Here is a 19,253-nt window from a genome sequence, read left to right on the forward strand (position 1 = left end):
CACAGTCGTAAATTCCCTCAGTGTGCACTATGTGCTTCGAATATTGTGTGTACTTTTTGTTTTATACAGTTGTCAGCCAGGCATCTAACTATGAAAAAATTGCACTCCAAAAGACCCCGGGCTTCTGACAAAACAACCCGGGCTTAAGCCCAGTAAGCCACCCTCACGCTCCGCCCCTGCAGAGAAGACAGATGGTCTGAAAGAGCAGTGAAAGAGGCCCACAACACAGGGGGTGGCTTACAACACCAACTGTCGGCTACCTACAGGGAAGTTTTGAGATCTCTTCTCAGGTGGCTCAACTCCCACTATCGTCTTGTGCCAGGTGACCCTGGACCATCACGCTAAGAAGACCATCTTATATGTGATACCCTGCAAATGGTTTTACCCAATATTGATGACAATTATTCCAAGTATACTGCCGCAGTGGTGAATTTGATTTTTTCCCCTCCCACTCTACTGTACTAACCTTTGTATGAAGTAAAAAAAAAAAGGTTTGTTTAAAGTTGATTTTTATTGTTAAAAAGCTCAAAGCAAGTACCTGAAATATGTCTATCTATATAGACATATTTCAGGTATAATTACTCACTATTTATCAATCCAAACAAAAATCACAGGTCGATTGCAAAACAGTTCTGTAGACAGTACCTTATGAAGTGCTGCATCCCATTCAAGTCTCATTCTGAGACTGAAGCATTCCACAAGTCATAAAGCCATTTGGCTTGTCTTGACTTCTTGTAGCTGGTTTTATAATAGTCACAAACATTAGCAGAGCTTAACTACATACAGAAGATAAATACAGAAGGATACACAACCACAGAAGTCTGTCACACATGATATTATACATCACTTTAGTGAGACTATTAAGTAAAACAGCCAATCAAAACAAAATATCACAGCTATAGAAAGGTTATGTCATTTTCATGTAATAATGTGCCCCAGTCTTCACTTCTAGTGAAGCTTACCTGTTGAATGATCAGAGTATCTGAGTCTGTGTTGGCTTTGGCTTTGGGAAACATTTAGCATTTTTAAAGACACTTAAACATTTTCAGTTAAAATCACCCTAAATGCAGCCATGTCCTTAGGATTTATGAATCTATGAAGAAAACGAAACACTTCTATTGAAATACCATCAACATTTGTCATGATTTCGACTTGGCTTTGAAACTTTTTCTAAGCATCTGTGAAACATATGCTCGGAATTCAGCAGTCTGCAGTATTAGTATTAGTTTTGTCAAACTGAATCAAATATCTTCCCCAAGTAATAGAGGCTGGAGGAAAAGGCCAGCTGTTCCTAGGATGCACACGAGCACAAAAACCCATAGGAAGATCCTGTCGATAACCATGGCAACATATTTCCAGTCATCTTGAACCTATGAGAGGATCAAGACAAAAACATGTTCAATGTTACAGCAATATTGTAATTCTTTATTTGAAAGCTGTATGACATTAAATGGTTTTAGCCTTGCTTTTTTGAGTACTCACCTCCTTTGCTTCATTCTGTAGTCTCATATTTTCTGCTATGTATTTGACACTCTCAATAGCTTCCCTGACCTCAGGAGAAAGACACAGAAGAGGCATTATTCCTCCATCCAAAGACTCTGAGCTGGAGCATTGACTCCCCACTCCAACACCCACAGCACTGCCTCCACTCAATGGTCCTAGGCTGCTCAGTCCTCCACTCCCTCCTCCAGAATCTGCAGGCAACTTGCCAGTTCTCTTCTGCCAGCAGCAGTTGCAGCGGCCCTCACAGCACAAGAACCCAGAGCTAGGACATTTGATCGAGTCTCCACCCAAGTTATTGAGATTGGAAAGCTCTGTGTTATTAAAAAGTCTTTGCCGGTTTGTTAAACTTGACACCAAGCTGTTGGCAAGGGCCTGAGGTTTGTGCTGCTTTTGTAGAGTACCTAATGAATGAGTGGCGCAGGATTTCGAATGCATCGTCTGAACACTGCCAGCCACAGTCACCTTCTCAGGATCTCTCTCTGGCCTGGTCATGAACATCACCCTGGGCAGCAGTTCAAGAAACACACGCTTTACCCAGCAGGGCATTGTATGTGTCTTCGGGGTGCGGTAGTGGACGTTCAACACAAAAACAGTAATGACAATAGAGAGAGTGACAAAAATCATGGTGAAGAGGAGGTACTCGCCAATCAAGGGTATCACTAGTGAGGTGGAAGGGATGGTCTCTGTGATGACGAGGAGGAAGACGGTCAAAGACAGCAGGACAGAGATGCACAGTGTTACTTTCTCACCACAGTCAGAGGGCAAGTAGAAGACGAGCACTGTGAGGAAGGAGATGAGGAGGCATGGGATGATCATATTGATTGTATAGAAAAGAGGGAGACGACGGATGTACAAAGAGTATGTGATATCAGTGTAGATCTCCTCGCAGCAGTTGTACTTAATATCATGTTTGTAACCAGGTGCATCAATGATCATCCACTCGCCTGTCTCCCAGAAGTCCTTGAGGTTAATAGTTGAGCCAATCAGCACCAAGTCGATCTTGGCTTTGTCATAGGTCCATGAACCAAATTTCATTGTGCAGTTTTGGTAATCAAATGGGAAATATGTGACATCAATCTTGCAGGAGCTCTTGAAGATAGCTGGAGGGATCCAGGTGACATCGCCATTGTAGCGAAGCAGGGCCTTTGTTTTGTCATCAACCTGGAAATCTCCAACTGCGCTGTAGAAAAAGACAAAAGAAGAGTGAGAATGGAACATTGAAAGGAAGGACAGTAAAAAACAACTGAGCCACTGAATACTAACCAGATAGATATAAGCAACTATTGAGTTATGAAAATATCAATTAAAAAGATGCCCTGGGGTTTCAGTAAATGCACCATGTGATGTTATGTATAGCTTCCCTAAGAATCTTCAAAAGAAGAAATGACCCATGCTGAATGAACAATGTAGATCGATAACATTTTGTTACTGTACAGACATCCTTTGCAGCAATAAACAATCAATGAAGACTCTGTGCCAGGTTTTTGTTATTATGCTCACTTGTTGTACAGCACAATGTCTGGCTTCCAAATCCTGTTGGACGGCACTCGGATAAACTCGACGCCTCCGAAATCTTTTGGGTTCCATTTAAGTTTATAGTCATTCCAGATCTGAGAAACAAAGCAGAAAAATTTCTTTTACATAAAAAAAAGTCTGAGAATTAACAGGTATGAGTTTCAGAGTCAATTTGATGCATGTGTAAAGGGGTTTTAAATCAGTTTTCTGGAGATCTGTTTGGTTAGATTAAAGCTTGAAACAGAATGTGACAGTTCAATAATTACCTTCCACCCTGTTCATTCAAAAATGTTTTTAAACATATTTAATCGCTAGAACATATTAGTTACAAAAACATCGGTATGTTAAAGAAACAACTAATACAAAGCAACAGTTGGCGGTATATCAAAAGAACTAGTCTATAGTTGTGTCACAGTAGGATTTTGGCATGAATGGAAATGTCAGTAAGCCAGCATGTATCATAATAAGTATTATAGCCTATCTTTGTGATAAACTATAGTGAAAAACCACAGTGTTAGCCATGGAGGTGCGTGCTGAAAAGTTAAAAAAAGTTAATATAATGAGTCCGAAAATGCTTCCTCCTGGTAATTATCTCTTGTCCGTTTTTATATGCATTTGCTTGTAAAATGCTCCACATAAAATAAAGAAATAATGTCACTATCTCCAAAGGTAGCACATAAACACAAGGATATATAGTACACGTGTGACTTGAATCACACTTTATAGCGTGTTTTATGGATCTTTTGAACACTGCTCATCAGGACGACCAGTGATCCTCATGAGGCTCATGAAACCAGTACATCAAAGCAACCCCAGAGAGCTGTAAAAAATTTGACTTAATTACAAAAACAGCATGTATCCAGAGTGTATTGCAAGATGGGATGGAGAGCAGGAGAAATGTGTCTCGCCCCTGATGAGTATTTCCCAGAGATATGCTAAAAACAACAGATGAGATTAACATAAGAGAAGCAATGCTCCAGCCCTGAACTCCTAAGAACAATTAAAGCTCAACATTTAGTAGAAGACTGGCTCTGTCACAGATGTGTGCTTGCTCAGTACATGTAAAATTGGAACAGGAGACCCGCCCTACCTCATCTGACTCATTACTAGTTCATTGCACTATGCAGCATTGCAAAAAAAGAAAAATAGCGGATAATCACTGAACTTTCTCTTCCAGATTCACTTTAACTGTACGAACCCATAATGGATGAATATTCCATATTCGGATATTCTAGATTTCTTAACTACTGTCATTGCATTAAAATGCAAATTGGTTATGAAATGTAAGTGCATTCAGTTTATTTGATTTTTTTTGAAAGAAAATATGATCACACGGATCAATGTGTTTAAAAAGCTTCCTCCTATGAATAATTCAACCTGTCAGTCTAGCTCCAAAGAATCACGCATGACAGAAGGTTGGATCTAGACTTGGTGTCCTTGCTCAAGGTCTGTTTGCACAGTCTTGAACAATAAACTTACATGTCTCAGCCACAAATTGGTCTCCATGATCTGATTGACTTCATCCTGAGAAGAGGGTAGAAGATAATAGATAATGAGGACACTGAAGCAAAGAAAACTAAGTACATGTTATTAATAAAGTTAAAACAGTAATAATAACTGTCACAGGCAATCATCCAATTCACTGCTGAGATTTTTGTCTGTGCTTCTGTAGCATCAGCGCAAAAGGTTTCAGAGATCTGCACCTGAGTCCTGCATGCCTGGAGCATAATACACATGACAGCTGGGGCTTGTAGGTCGCAGCCTTTAACTTTTTTTTTTTTTACTAGCAATTCAGTGATACAGCTGGAACAGAGGGACTAAAGATGGGAGACAAAACAACTGAGGGTCAGATTTCTGTGTGACTTAGACCGTGAATGAACCAATCTCATGACTGAGCGCAAACATTAACCATTCATGTGACCATCTTGTATCCAGAATAGCTCTTAGATTCAATGGTTGACAGAAGGCTTTAGTTTAACCTCTTCTGAATATCTTTGGGAGAACAGTTATTTCATGTCACTTGGATAGATAAGACACACACTCTGTGGTTCATAATTAAATCACTCAAAATCCTAAAAGACGCAAAATAATTTTTTGTAGTCAAAATCAGATGATTAAATTAATATTTGCAGATTTTGTTTTAACAAGGATGCAGAACTGAATGTTGGCTGTAGATCATATACTACATCTACTATCTTTAGCAGAACAGCCTCTGAGACCAAAATGCACATTGCCATTACCAAGTGATCATGTGGTTTGATCCCTGATTGTGAGATAATGTTAGTTTGCCCAGCCCATAAGGTATTGATGCTCTAAATTAGCTCATATAGCCATGTTGGAGTTGTTGAAGGTGAACCAAATGCTTCTGAGTTTGGAGCACCAGGTGTGCAGAGGGAATAACAGTCATCCATCAGCACTCTAGCTTGGCTTGCTACTTTAAATGAGTTAAGGATCATATAACAAAATATCTCTCTCTCCATATCATCATTGTCTGATCAGACAGATCTTTAATATTTATTTAGATCCTTTGAAAAAATAAAAACACCTTGTTTGCACAGAGGCAAAAGAAGATGCATAAGGTGTCACCTGATGGTTACTAGTTTATACACAGTGAAATACTGTTACCTGTTTTTGACCGGCATTTTCTTTCTGTTAGACCATTATAGCACCAAAGTATTGTTTGACATAAAGGGTTAAAAGAGAGCAATGGTGCAATAAGGGTAACAATAAAAGAAAAAAGAGGCAAACACTAAAAAAACATATTCCTTAAAAAAGCAAATAAATAGTACATTCTGTATTTCCAAACAATTTATTGTGTGAATGAAGCTGTATTGCTTGCCAAACAGTCCTTTGCTATGCTTATTAACACCACCTGCGCTCAACCTGTCTGCGTCAAGTGACACAGTCGTCTGTCTGGAACGGCAGTCTGCAGTCAACAAACTCTAGCAGAGAAATCTAGGAGTGCCCATCTGAAGTGGCAGTGACTGAGTGATAGGGGGTGCCTGAGAGGTACTCAGACAGCTGACATTTCCCATCTTGTCTTGGCCAGAAAAACAGCCCAATTGTCCGCCCTTTCATCTAGGTCCCAGGAGCTACTGTGTAACGTGAGAGGGTATCTCAAGCTTATGATACGGTGTCTAAATTACCACCTTCCCCTAAATTTTGTTTCTTTTTTTTTTTTTTTTTTTTTTTTTTTAAATGACATCAGAAACAGCAGTATGCGACATTACGTGATGGCAGAGCTTCAGTTCATCCTTTGTCATTTTTTTTTTTTTTTTAATAAATAGGACAGGGGGAATGAATGAGAGAGAGAGGGGGAGAGAAAGAAAGAAAACCAAAGAGGAGAAGAGACGGTGAGAAGGGGGGGGAAGAGAGAGAAAAAAAAAAAGAACTCCTGGGTCACCTGTATGGAGAAAAAAAAAAAAACAAACAAACAAAAAAAACAAACAGAGGAGACAGCAAACAACAAAGAGCAACATAATAATAGAGAAAACAAAGCACCATCACAATAAACTAGCTAGTCATAGATATCAGTATTTACTAAATAATAAACGATATTGTGCAGCACGCAAGATAGACAGCGCACAGTGTGCTTTGAGGCAGCAGCCAAGAAAGCTTTAGTCCGTGTCTGTGAATACCCATGTGTGCATACCTGTGTGGATCAGCATGCTTGCATTCCAAAGGTTTCTCCATGTAAATTTTGTTTCAGTAAAAGTCTGCAAAGCAGCACACAAACTATATCTTTGAGATGTAAAAACACAAGTTTTAAGCCTTGTATACACACAGATCTTCTACAATTTCTACTCTTTATAGGCAAGAGTAATCTAAGGTCATGTTTATTAAGCAGAGTGATATTTGTTTTATAGAGGTGAAATAGCTGCCCCATAAATCACAAACACTCCGGGCATCAGCTCCGACACTGAGGAAAAACATTTTCTTGCTACTTACCACTTTGACCAGCTGTGACATGGACACCTCAAACTGCACAATGACTGGATCAGATACATTTTCCACCGGCCGTATATACTGGTTGTAGTTGGAAAATATCCCAGAGAAGAGCTTATGCTCTGCATCTGAACATGTGCCTCCTGGACAGGAGCACAATGTCAGCCATGGGAATCTCACTGCATATTTAAATGATTATACAGTTTAACTGTGATCTATTTTTTTTCTGCTTTACCATTTACCACCCAAAGTAGAACTCTAAATTTGACAGTTTCACAACCTTTTTTGTCATTTTTTAATTTCAAGTTCTTTTCTTTCTAACTTGAGTGATTTGGCATCATTCTTAACACAGTATGTCTCTTATAGAGAACAGCAACTACATCAACATATTACTGTTATCCTGATTGTATAAGATTAAGGATTTGAACACATGCATGATTCCTTGATGCACTGCATTAAATTTTACATAACCCAATAGACGTAGCCTTCAAAAATAATTAGATCTATTGCTTTTTTTTTTTTTTTTACATTTCCCTAAAGCAACAAGTAGATTTCATGCTACCAGCTTCTTACTCACCAGACAGAAGACACAGAAAGAAAGCACAGGGACCAGATAAGAAGTGAAACCTGGTTTTCATCCTGTTCAAATTGACAAATGCCAGATAATTCCAGGGTCAGCTGCAGCAACGATCCACGGAGCACACAGGAGGAAAGTGGAGGAATAAGAGCTCGTCCGCATCACCCGACAGAACGAGCGAGCAGAGGGAGCGAGCGAGTGAGGGAGGCAGAGCCACACTGAGGCATACAACCAGTCACAGTCAGGAGCCATGCACTGCAAAAATAATAATACAAAATATGCAGAATATGGCGACTTAATCGGGTAAACGGGGGTAAAATGTTGAGTGGTGCAAATCTTTCACCTCCAGTCACACCATTGGATGGTCAGCTTCCCAAGACTTAACAGCCATTGTCCTTCATATCTGACACACAGTCACATCACCCCAAACAGCTATATAACAGATAAAACTGAAATTATCTCTCTGGAAATATGTGTATTTATTTATTCCATGAGTGGACTGCAGTGTATTAAATCCTCTTGGGAGACACAAGCATTAAAATAAATACTCTGCTAAATATATTTGCATATGTATCCTAATGACAAAAAACTGCTGACATAAGGCTTGGGAATGATTGTTGAAAACAAAACTCCTTTTGGTCTGAACCAGAAGAAATATTTTTTATGGATATGTGCCGTGGAATTGCAACATCCTGCTTCAATAATAAATGGAAGTTAACAGGCGCATGAAAAAAACAGTTAACCATTTGGAAAAACTGTAAACTAAGATTAAAATAAAGCCAGTCGATCCATAAACACAGATGTTTATTGCTATCTCTTGATTTACATGCATGGCTCACAAAATACCCAAAGTCTGCAGAACCTTTAATGAGCACACTCAGCACTGTTTAGTGAGCTGTAAGCATTGTGTCGTTTCATTTGTGTGTTAGTGTAGGTTGCGTTTGTCTGCTTTGTTTTATTCCATTTATGTGTGTGCTTACAATTGCCCATCTGTAAAAAATGAGCACTTATCAAAGATTTGGTGCTTTTAGTGTCAATGCACAAATGAGCCTTCATATTACTGCAGCATGAAACAAACAAATTCTAGAGTATCTCTTTTTTTCTTTTCTTTTTTTTTTTTTGTTTTGTTTATTTAGACCCTTGATATATATATAAATTTAGGAGAAATAGTTACTAACAGTTACATGTCAGTGATATGGAATGGCTATGGAAAGTACTCAACCTTAAAACACCGCAATAAAGACCAGCTCTAAAAGTTTTGTTGTGTCAGTATTTTTTGCGTTGTCTTGCTTTTTTTTTTTTTTGCACTGAGAGTGAACAACTGTTTTATCTATATGATAAACCATCCTAACTGGCTCACCCTAAATGAACACATTGGCTCTGATCTTTATCACCAGCAGTACAGATTAAATAAGCACATTGGCAAAACCCTGACATCTTTAAGACTTTATAGGCAATTTCATGCATTTAATCAAACTAAAAGAGCACACAGCTCTTCATTGTATTTCAGTGACACAGTAACACAGATGACAGGTCACACTACATCTGAGAGCAGTCATACAGTATATTTATCACATTATGTATATTACTGCAACAGTTCAGCATACTTCAGTGCAGTGAAAGCTACACCCATCCTTTGAAGAAACAGCAGCCTCAGTGAATGATGCTGCATTTTAACATATGCAAATGTAACTATTCCTTAACATATTGGGTGATTTACTGTTTTAGGGCATATTGTTTTAAATACTATATGATAATAAGTGGCTTTTATTTATTTTGTACCATACCTTACATGTTTACAAGTACTTTATCAAACCCTCTGGGTACGATTTGGCACAGACGACATTGTATCAGTGATTCTGTTACCTGCCAGCACAGTGCTAAGCAAAAACTAAAAAGACATCAAAACTTTTACAAGCCTCTATACCCTCATACATAATATTGTCCTAATAGCACAGTTTCTTATGAAAACCCTGAAGTAGCTCAGTCTTTCTGTATGAGGATCAAATGCGAGGAATGTCCGAACTGGGCACATGGTTGGCAACAATCTGACTCTGGAAAAGAGGCTGGAGAAACAGGCCCAGGGTTCCCACCACACACACTATCACAAAGATCCACAGAAACAGACGATCCACTACCATGGCCACATACTTCCAGTCCTCTATAACCTGCAAAAACACAGAAATCAATAAAATAATTTCAGTTAGTCAATGTACATGGTTCTTCATGCTGATATTTTTTTCAAAGTATAATATTGCAGAGCAGTAAGATTAATTAATACTGTTAGAACGTGTTGAAATATAGAAACCAAATGAAGACAATAAATAAAAAAGCAAATGCTTGTTAGTTTTAATGGGAACACATAATATTCTATAAAACGTTTCTTCATGCATTTCATGGAACAAGGCAAAACCCTTAAAGGATCGGTCTCCATAGTGCTGCATTCTGTACATTGGAATATCTATTGACCCTTTCACCTCATCATCAGTGCTGTCTGTAGTGGTTCTTGAAACGAGCTATTTCTCATTCCTGGTTTCCTCCCTATTGATCTGTTATTGATTTGCTGGTATCTATTGATTTGAAGGGAGAAAGTGAATGATAAAATCAAAATCTGCCTTCAGTTTGGTGAGTTACAGCCACTACTTAGGGTTAGTAGTTTTCCCTCCTACACCTCAAGCGCCCTGGAGTGTGAGGAAAATGTTATAATTTGAGTACAAATGGCTGTGACCCAGTTTATTGTGACCAGGCTACGTGCTGGCATCTGACACCTGATATATTATATATAACAACAACAACAAAAATAGTTCCATATTCTGTTTACCTCACCTAATGAATGAAGTGGAGGTAGACTGCAATTAACTTCATAATAAATGTGGTTGAACTAACGTTATTTCCCTAGGCAAAACTGGTGATAGCAATAATGGCACTGTAGACAGATTGATGGTGATGCTATTCCCACAACAGAGGCCCATCAGGACCATCATATTATTCCAATAAAGAGAATAACAAATGCATGAGTCTTTCTATCACATGAAATCTAAGCATCCACTTCACATACACAGATTAGTATAAACTAAACTTATAAAGTTATATTTATCTGCATGTAAATTCTGTGTCATTTGTTTCAAAAGTAACACGCATATGTGGACTGTCAGAAATGTCACCTTTATATCACTCTTTTTGTTAGCATTATAAACCCATTCTGTGAACAGATCAATATCTAGATAGGTTAGCTTAGTTAGTCAGCAATTGGATTTGTGAGGTCTACGCCTGCATTATGATTTATGGTGCATGTTTTTTCACCTTTTTACTCTCTTGATTAAGAATGTTTTGAAAAAAGGACAATATAAAGCTCTTCTAGATGCCGACAACAAAGACGCTCAGCTGGTTATTAAATGCTGAAATATTAGCAGACTCGAAACAAAAACTCAACTCAGTTAAAAACATCACATTCCGTTGAGCACCCACATCTGTCAAGTTTCTCCACAGGTTGCCTTGTCACTGTGTTGCACTGTTGTTGCTCGTGACATCTTTACAGCACACAGCTTATAACCGATTGTCTCTTTTATGATATTAACATATGCAACCAGAGTAAACTTAAAAACTGCACCTTATTAGTAAATTTCTTTGCAGGTAGATATTTAAACTTTAGGGCCCAAGTTGTTTACTTCTGCTGCCACACATGGTAAGCTAAGCTAATTGCCTTCTGGGTCCAGCCCAAATGTTAAACTCTGGGGATTTTAAAGAAAAATCTAATAAGATCCCAAATGCACAAGTTTAGAGCAAAAACTATGCTTACAGTCTGGACCCAAAATAATTGGTCTCTGTCGCTGGCTAAGTTATGAGTCCATGACAAAGTATTTTCTGTATTTTTTTTAATAATTCATCAGGTTAAGTTTATAAAGTTTGCATTCTAATGGGGGAGGCCTTTGAGTAACAGTTGGATTGCCAATACATACAGTAACTGACAGCAGACGTCTGCTAGGCTTCACCTGAGTTAAGCTGAGACATTGAACTTGATCTTTTGTGTTAGAGCCTTGTTGATCCTTTTTTAATTACACTATCATGACTCTTAATTGTACAAGGAAAATATCTTTTTATATAAATGGTAAGACAGCTGTAGAACTGGCAAGTACTAAGCATGCTTATGCTTAATATTTTAAGGCTCACAGGGGACTGCACAATACACACTCAAAACCCAAACGAGTTATACTGTATACGTACTGCTATAGTAACAAATATTAAAATAGCTACAGTCACTATATAGAATATGAAATAATAGCCAGGTGAAATATGTGCTACAAAAAGTATACATACACTCTGATCATCATCATCTCCCATCATGTGTTCAGCCACAAAGCACACCCCATTCACTGCCTCCTGGATATCAGCAGCCCAGTCTGAGTTGTCCCTGTGTTGGAAGTCCTGGGTGGATGTGAAACTAGTGGGAAGGAAATCAGTAGAGCGCTGGTCTCCCTTCCTATAGGAGTGACTGTATCCTGCTGGAGGAGTTATATTTTTGTGTCCTGGTGTAGAGAAGGCAGAGTCTGAAGACAGCAGCGCAGAAGCTGACATGGTGATATCTGCCTTGGATGCAACTGGATATCCCAAGCCCAAAATGGTTCTTTTAGCTCTTAAGCATCGATGCTGACGCAATCTTTGGCGTGCAGATTTGTTATGAGGGCGCCTCATGAAGAGTAAAGCAGGCAATTTCTCAAGAAATATCAGCTTGACCCAAGAAGGCATGGTATGGGTGCTAGGAGAGCGGTGGTGCACGTTGAGCACGCACACACTGGTGATGATGGAGAAGGTCACCAGGACCATGGTGAACATCAGGTACTTGCCAATCAGGGGAACATCTAATGATGTTGGAGGAACAATCTTTGAGATTAAAAGCAGGAACACGGTGAGGGCCAGAAGTACAGAAATGCACAGGGTCATCTTCTCACCACAGTCTGAAGGCAAGTAGAAGACTAGAATGGCCAAAGAGGTGATCAAAACACATGGAATGATGAGGTTTATGGTGTAAAAAAGAGGCTTCCTCTTAATGATAAAGTCATATGTCAGATCCACATAAGTGGGATCCAGAGGGTTGACAGTCCGTCTCCCTGGCAGAGCTAAGATATCCCACTCTCCACTGGGAGTAAAATCATCCATACTAGCCATCTCAGACTTTAAGATCAGGTCAATCTCTGTATGGTCATATGTCCAAGATCTGAACTTGAGAGTGCAGTTCTGCTGGTCAAAGGGAAAATGTTTGACTTCGATTTTACAGGCGCTTTTATAGATAGCCGGAGGAAGCCATTCGATGCTGCCGTTGAAAAGGACGATGACATTAGTGAACACCGTTACCTCATAGGTTCCGTCAGCACTATGAGAAAGAGAGGAAATAGAAATAAAACAGCATATAAATTGGCCTTTAAAGCTATCATTATCAAAATTATAGAAATTTACGGTAAAGCTATTTTTAATAATGTGTAATAGTGGCATTAATTATTTTTAATAAGAAGATAATTGTTAAAGATTCAGTTAATCACTAAAGCAAATGCATAGACATTCATTAATGCAGACAGCTGGTAAATATATTGATAGAGGACAGAAACCAGGAGGGTGAAAACATGAAATATAACTTACTCTATGATATGACTGACTTTTCACTTTTTTTCATTTTATTTATTCATTTTACAATAACGCTGTTACAGTTCCATCCAAAATGTTTGATAAGGGCATCAGAGGATATTTACAAATATTTTACAAATTAATAATATCTTTTTTATTTAACACCAGCAATGTGCAGACAGAAACTCTCTTCAAAATACAAACTGAGAAGTCAGCCGAGCTTACTTGTTGTACAGGACAATATCCGGAAGCCACACATGTCTGGAGGGAATGCGCAGTTTGACAATACCTTCATACTGTGCAGGATCCCATGACAACCTGTAGTCCACCCAGTGCTGGAGAGACAGAGGGACCCAACCATTCAGTGCACTTTCCCAATAGCAGTTCATTTATAATTACATGCTACATTATCTGTAAATTATGTTTGGGGCACAATTACAGAAGCGGTTTGTTCCACATAGAGAGAGGAAGAATGGATACGGATACGATTCAAGTTCAAGATGAAGGACATTTAACACACATTCTCACTCAGTACAAAACAAAATGCTTCATCACACCTACCTGAGTGAGCCAAACATTTGTGGTCATGATCTGTTCCCTTTCATTCTGAAAATGAAATATTAGGGGGAAATTACCTATATTGGTAATACAAGTTTAAGACCCAGACACTGGCCCTAGAGAAGTAGGAACTCGTGTCTGACATTTACTCTTTTTATATTTTTGTTCTAGTTAATTAAAACATGAAGAGCTGAAGACCTATTGGGGTATATTAATGTTTAAACAAAAACTGGAAATTATATGCTTCTGCAATTTTATTTAAAAAATAAAAATAAGTCCTATACTGATTTGAGTCATGGTTGGACCTTCCTGTTTACTGTCATGTTTACTCTGGTTAAAAGTAACCTTTAAAAAAAGAACTGCACTGCACAAGAACACTCCTTTCATCTCAGATTGCTTGTTAACATGTTTTTGATTGCACTGTCATCAAACTGCCGTGACATACACTTCCAATAAAGTGACACCAAATGGTAATTACCCCAAGGGGTACAATGCAAACTCATAAACAGAAGCTGTGAACGAGCCTTGCTACTTTAGTCTGCAGCTGGGAGGACCCTCCACTGTAATTCAGAGAAGAGCCTCTATCACTGTGGCCAAAACAGTTTTATGGCCCCTTTTAATCCAATGTGCTGAAGTTTCAATCTGGACATGACAGAGGCAGAGATCACGGCTGACCAGATCTATCCTCAGCTTCATCCATCCATTTAGAGCTATGGCTCTTCAGCAGAGCTTGCTCTTTAATTAACTACTTCCTCGAAGCTCTTTTTTTTTGTCTCTTGCTGTGTGCTTTCTATTACCCGCCATCTTTCACACTTAATTTCTCTTTATATCCTGTTGTGTCACCATCACAAAGTCTCTAACAAAAAAACATAGAAATATACATAGAAATGTAAATAAGTATACATACTTCTTAACAATGGGCAAGAGTACACACTTACCACACTGATGAGCTGAGCCAGAGACACTTGCAGCTTTACTGTGACTCTCTCGGTTCTGTTGACAGCTGGGCGAATGAGGGGATTGTAGCGATCTTTTCCCAGCAGCCAGTTCATGAGCCGCTCTTCGGAGTCAGCGCTGCTGCTACCTGGTGACATCACACTTTTCTTCAACATTTATGTACACACATCCACCTCACCTCTGTCCAGACAACTTAATCCCAATAAAATGGAGAGACTATAATCTCAAACAGAGATTGGAAAACAATCTTTAACAGCTTTAGATCAATAATAAAGAGGAATGAATGAGATCACATTTTTTAAATACATATATTTTATATAGATATATTACATTATAAATAATCTACAATATACAGTGTAATACACAAATCAGTTAAAGACAAAATACCTTATTTAAATACAACAGAAAAAAATCAAGACCACATTAAACAAGGTAGTAGGAAATGGGCATTTTAGGTGAAAAGAGAGATTCATTTTTCTCTATTATTGTTGTACTTTCAGTGTACAGTATTTAGAAACAAAACTTTTTTTTTTTTAAAAAGTGTAAATCGAAAGATTTCTTTTAAAACTGTGTTAAAAGCTTGTATTATTAAGTTTGTTAGGTTTCTATAAAACCTCATACATGAAAGCTACACTATTTAATGGGAAGTTGAAGATTAGGGATGTGATTGGTTTTGTGTTTTTAGTAAAAATGCTTGAACTGATGGTGCCACAATACACAATCTACCACCCTGGCATGAACACACTTACTATATATACTGTTAGATACCTTCCAGCTTTAACACTAAATTTTGGTAAAAGAGAATACTCATCTAACCATACTCCTGTTTTGTTTTGTTGTTTTGTTTTTTTGTTGTTGTTTTTTTTTTTGGGGGGGGGGGGGGGGGTTGGATTAACATGATTTAAGTACTTGCTTAATCTCTGAAATTCTAAGCGAGATAAATGAGGATTGCTTCAGTCACACTGCTTGTTTAGTTTTTAAGGAAGGTAGAATTACACATCTGTGGGTTTGCTTTAAGCAAACATGAAGCAAAAGCACAATTATTAACACCCAAATATGTAAACTAGGAAGGTTGTGTGTTACTGGAAATTACATAAAAATGTCACAAAGTCCCAAAAAGTCATTTCCCAAAAAGGTAATTACATTTTGTAGAAGGGCAGATATTTTCACAACATGTTAATAACTGTGCTTTTGTAACAGCTTTGCTTAAAGCAAACCACAAATCTGTATTTTAAGTAAAAATAAACTATGAATTCCAACACATGAACTCAGCCTTCTCTCCTATTCCTGATAAATAATGTCTAAGTAAAGTGTGAAGGCAAGGCTGATTAAAACAGATGGTCAGTTCTCTTCTGAAGCAGAGCAGATACGTGTAATACTACCTCGTCTATTTCCTTTACTTGCAGCTGGTTATTGATGTCCCCACAAGGTTTGGAGTTGCTGACTTGACTTATGTGTGGCGAATGCTCTAGTAAAGCAAGACTTGTACTAATGTGCTCATTGAAGAAAACTTGTTACTTTTATCACTAACTACAAGGGCAAAATTCAAGGTTCAAATAGTAAATCTTTGCATTGATTTTTCATAAAATGTAGTCAGATATTAATAAAAGCCACAAAAATATATCTGCCTAAACTGATAGCTTTCAATGGCTGGTAATTCATCGAACACACTGACTAATCATTAACATTCAGGGCTAGAAAAAGTATTTGCACTTCTGTGCTGATTACTTCTTCTAAGGCTTATTGGGAGTTCGGTTTTTCACAGCACTTTAGAAGACGCATTATAGGGATACACAAAGCTGGAAAGGCTACAAAAGCTGTTCTAAAGACCTGAGCATTCAGTTATTGACAGTTAGATAAATGCTCTACAAATGGTATTCTCCTTAGGAGATCCTAAGGAGCAAAGATCACACCAAATGTGAAAAAACAGTAGCAGCAAAAAAATCAATAAAATCTCAAATGAAAGACTGCCACACTAGTCTTAAAATAATAAAAAAACAGTTTTAAAACTTTACACCTCTTAACAAGATGGCAGACACTTATCTGGAAATTTAACTGACACAACGTCGCCAATGAGAGCAATGAGACAAAGTTTAAATTTTCTTTGGAGGAAAAAATGTGCACCACATCATGGTGGAACACTTCATGATTTGGGATTTCTTTGTTATCCTGTTCCAGTTCAACATTTTTAGGTGAATGTCAGGGCAGCAGTTCATGACCTGAAACTCAGTGTGGGTAATGCAACAAGACAATGAGCCTAAAACAGAATGATGGGGAAAAAAATCCATATTTTGGAATTGTAAAATCAAAGCCCTGACCCGACCTTAATCCAACTGAGATGCTGAGGGCTGACCTAACAAGGGCTGTTAAAACATCCTAGAAACACAGCTGCACTAAACAGCACTGTAGTGACATATTGTCCAAAATTCCTCTCAAAAGTCTCATAAACAGGTATAGGAACATCTAATTAGGGTCATTTTTGTTAACCTAAATTGCAAATAAACAGATAGACCTGTAGAAAAGATTTAGGTATATGTCTCGTAAAAAATTACTAATAAATAAGCCCACTTTTACACTTTTCTTATGCAATATTATTCTAAGAATTAAGTATAAATTAATTGACTTTTGTCCTGAAAATTCAGAAAGTCTCTTGCTGTTGTTACATGATGTGTTTAATAAAGATACTGAGAGCACAAGGGTACATGGTTTATTAGTTTAGGCACTTTATGTGTAGCCAGTTCAGCAATCCTGATAATTTCAGACTTTTTCTTGCAGCTACATGTGATGATGGTGTGCGGTTTTAGAAACAGTATCCAGCTGTGTGTGTCATCATCAACTCACAGACTCCTGCAGCTTTGCGAGGTGTGGCGTAATATCAGTCTATCCCCCACAGGTCAGTAAATAATGCCATGACTGTGCCTTTATCAGACACTCACCAAGATCCTATTCACCACAGCAGGACTTCCATACCACCACTGAGCAGATGGTATGTCGTTCAAAGTTCTTGGAAGCCAGACTCAAACAAGTTCCCTCTTCCTCAGACCTAAAGACTGCTTGAGCCAGACCAACTGTAGGCAGCTGCTGTGAATAGCATCTAAAGTGTATATGTGCATGCAGGTTTAATATGGGAAATTAATAGTGTTGACGCTACACTGATTGAAAATGAGGTCAGGCATGTTAAACAAATTTGTAAGCTGTTTTGGAGTTGATAAAGGTCATTTGGTGCAGCACACCTTTAAAACCCATTATTTTACATTGTAATGGAGTTGGAACCTTGATCTAATCAGTTTAAAAACTACAGCAACAACAAAACGGAGAGCCAAAGATAGCTGCGGTTTATATACTATTAGATATGACATAATATACTAATATGATATAAATGGCAAAAAAAAAAGGGGGGGGGGGGCATTTTATTTCTTGGACACACTTGAAGAATTATCTCATAAATGCAATAATATGGCGCCAAATCCTGTAACATAAAGTGTGAACCAAAAATGTTCGCTAACTAATTGTTTCCTAAATTGTCTGATGTTATAAATGTTGTTTTATTTTGTTTTGGGGGTTTTTTGTTTGTTTTTTTTAAAACATGGATGGTACTGGTTGTGACCCGAAACCAGATATTTTAAAACAGATAGATAGATAGATAGATAGATAGATAGATAGATAGATAGATAGATAGATAGATAGATAGATAGATAGATAGATAGATAGATAGATAGATAGATAGATAGATAGATAGATAGATTCATATCATATTTCAGCTACATTTAAAAAGCTTAGCTATCTATGTCTTCTACAGAAATATTGGTTTTTAAAAAAATAATTAAAAGGTGAGTTGAAAATAGCCTAAACGAGCTTATGCATTGAAAATTCTACTTTTGGACAATAAAAGCATACATTCTTTTGTAGTTTCCTCAACATGGAGATACATTTGGCGGTGACGCATACACAGTACCAAATGTTAGAAATATTTTAAATTGCTACTTAAATGAAAGGGGAAACACACTTACAGTGAATCAAAGGCAGAAGATAAGCGAGGATCGAGAGTGCGCGACTCATGTTTACGGTACCATCTGGTCCGTCGTCAGTGATGAAGACTCAAAGCTGCGCTGTTCCGTAGCAAAGCTTTCGGACATGCCGGATTCTACAAGCGTGAGATTTAGTCACTTTATCATCACAGCGCGGTGTCTCCTGTCACATAGTGAAGTTCTTTCGTAACAATCCAGCTTTGAAATCCACTGAAGCCCCCATTTGGGACCACATCGGCAACCAGGACTTTGCCCTCCGCCAAAAAGGAGCAACCTGCTCTAGTGCGCTGCTGCTCTCACTTGCAACTCATCCAGATCTGTCCTGTGCCGCTGCCTGTAACCGATCTGTGATCAGTTAGTTCAAGTTTACACCAGCTCTGGAGCGATTTCAGATAATAGGTAATTAGAGGGCAGTTATATTGAACCAGTAATGTCAGCATAACGACCCAAATGTATTTATTTAATCTCTGTTTCACCTGTGCCCTAATTAGGCTCCATGATAGTCAGTATCTCCGCGAACTACAGGAAAAACATTCTCAAAGAAACCTTTT

The 19,253-nt window shown here is 38.1% G+C and overlaps 2 protein-coding genes across 3 annotated transcripts; both read right to left on the bottom strand.

Annotated features, from left to right (window-relative positions):
* Window positions 1–640: 640 nt before the first annotated feature.
* Window positions 641–7,827, bottom strand: chrna3 (cholinergic receptor, nicotinic, alpha 3). The gene is made up of 6 exons (XM_085410932.1): window positions 7,541–7,827; window positions 6,967–7,106; window positions 4,498–4,542; window positions 3,004–3,113; window positions 1,483–2,683; window positions 641–1,370 (listed from the first exon to the last, which is right to left on the bottom strand). Exons 1-6 carry the CDS (start codon window positions 7,599–7,601, stop codon window positions 1,242–1,244), a joined length of 1,686 nt encoding a protein of 561 aa, XP_085267058.1. The 5' UTR covers window positions 7,602–7,827; the 3' UTR covers window positions 641–1,241.
* A 397-nt stretch (window positions 7,828–8,224) lies between these two features.
* chrnb4 (cholinergic receptor, nicotinic, beta 4 (neuronal)) lies at window positions 8,225–18,993 on the bottom strand. 2 transcript variants are annotated; one of them, XM_085381680.1, is made up of 6 exons: window positions 18,685–18,993; window positions 14,656–14,801; window positions 13,721–13,765; window positions 13,385–13,494; window positions 11,858–12,911; window positions 8,225–9,708 (listed from the first exon to the last, which is right to left on the bottom strand). In XM_085381680.1, the coding sequence occupies exons 1-6, from the start codon at window positions 18,731–18,733 to the stop codon at window positions 9,544–9,546; spliced, it is 1,569 nt and encodes a 522-aa protein (XP_085237806.1). In that variant the 5' UTR covers window positions 18,734–18,993; the 3' UTR covers window positions 8,225–9,543. The 2 variants fall into 2 exon arrangements, with proteins under 2 accessions (XP_085237806.1, XP_085237885.1); XM_085381759.1 differs by lacking the exon at window positions 13,721–13,765.
* Between the last annotated feature and the right edge of the window lie 260 nt (window positions 18,994–19,253).

The sequence above is a fragment of the Rhamphochromis longiceps genome, linkage group LG1, assembly GCF_057381845.1.
Source record: "Rhamphochromis longiceps isolate RC_006_pf linkage group LG1, R_longiceps_female_GT1.1, whole genome shotgun sequence".
NCBI lineage: Eukaryota > Metazoa > Chordata > Actinopteri > Cichliformes > Cichlidae > Rhamphochromis > Rhamphochromis longiceps.

Bases quoted from the DNA above. Each gene is read 5' to 3' on its own strand.
- chrna3 (XM_085410932.1), bottom strand. From the start codon at position 7,601: ATGAAAACCAGGTTTCACTTCTTATCTGGTCCCTGTGCTTTCTTTCTG. The intron at 7,107-7,540 runs GTGAGTAAGAAG...GCTCCTGTCCAG, and splicing joins CTTTCTGTGTCTTCTGTCTG to GAGGCACATGTTCAGATGCA. The intron at 3,114-4,497 runs GTAAGTTTATTG...TTTGTTTCTCAG, and splicing joins CCAATTTGTGGCTGAGACAT to ATCTGGAATGACTATAAACT.
- chrnb4 (XM_085381680.1), bottom strand. From the start codon at position 18,733: ATGAGTCGCGCACTCTCGATCCTCGCTTATCTTCTGCCTTTGATTCAC. The intron at 14,802-18,684 runs GTAAGTGTGTTT...TGATGTCACCAG, and splicing joins TCTTCTGCCTTTGATTCACT to GTAGCAGCAGCGCTGACTCC. The intron at 13,495-13,720 runs GTAGGTGTGATG...CTGTCTCTCCAG, and splicing joins CAAATGTTTGGCTCACTCAG to CACTGGGTGGACTACAGGTT.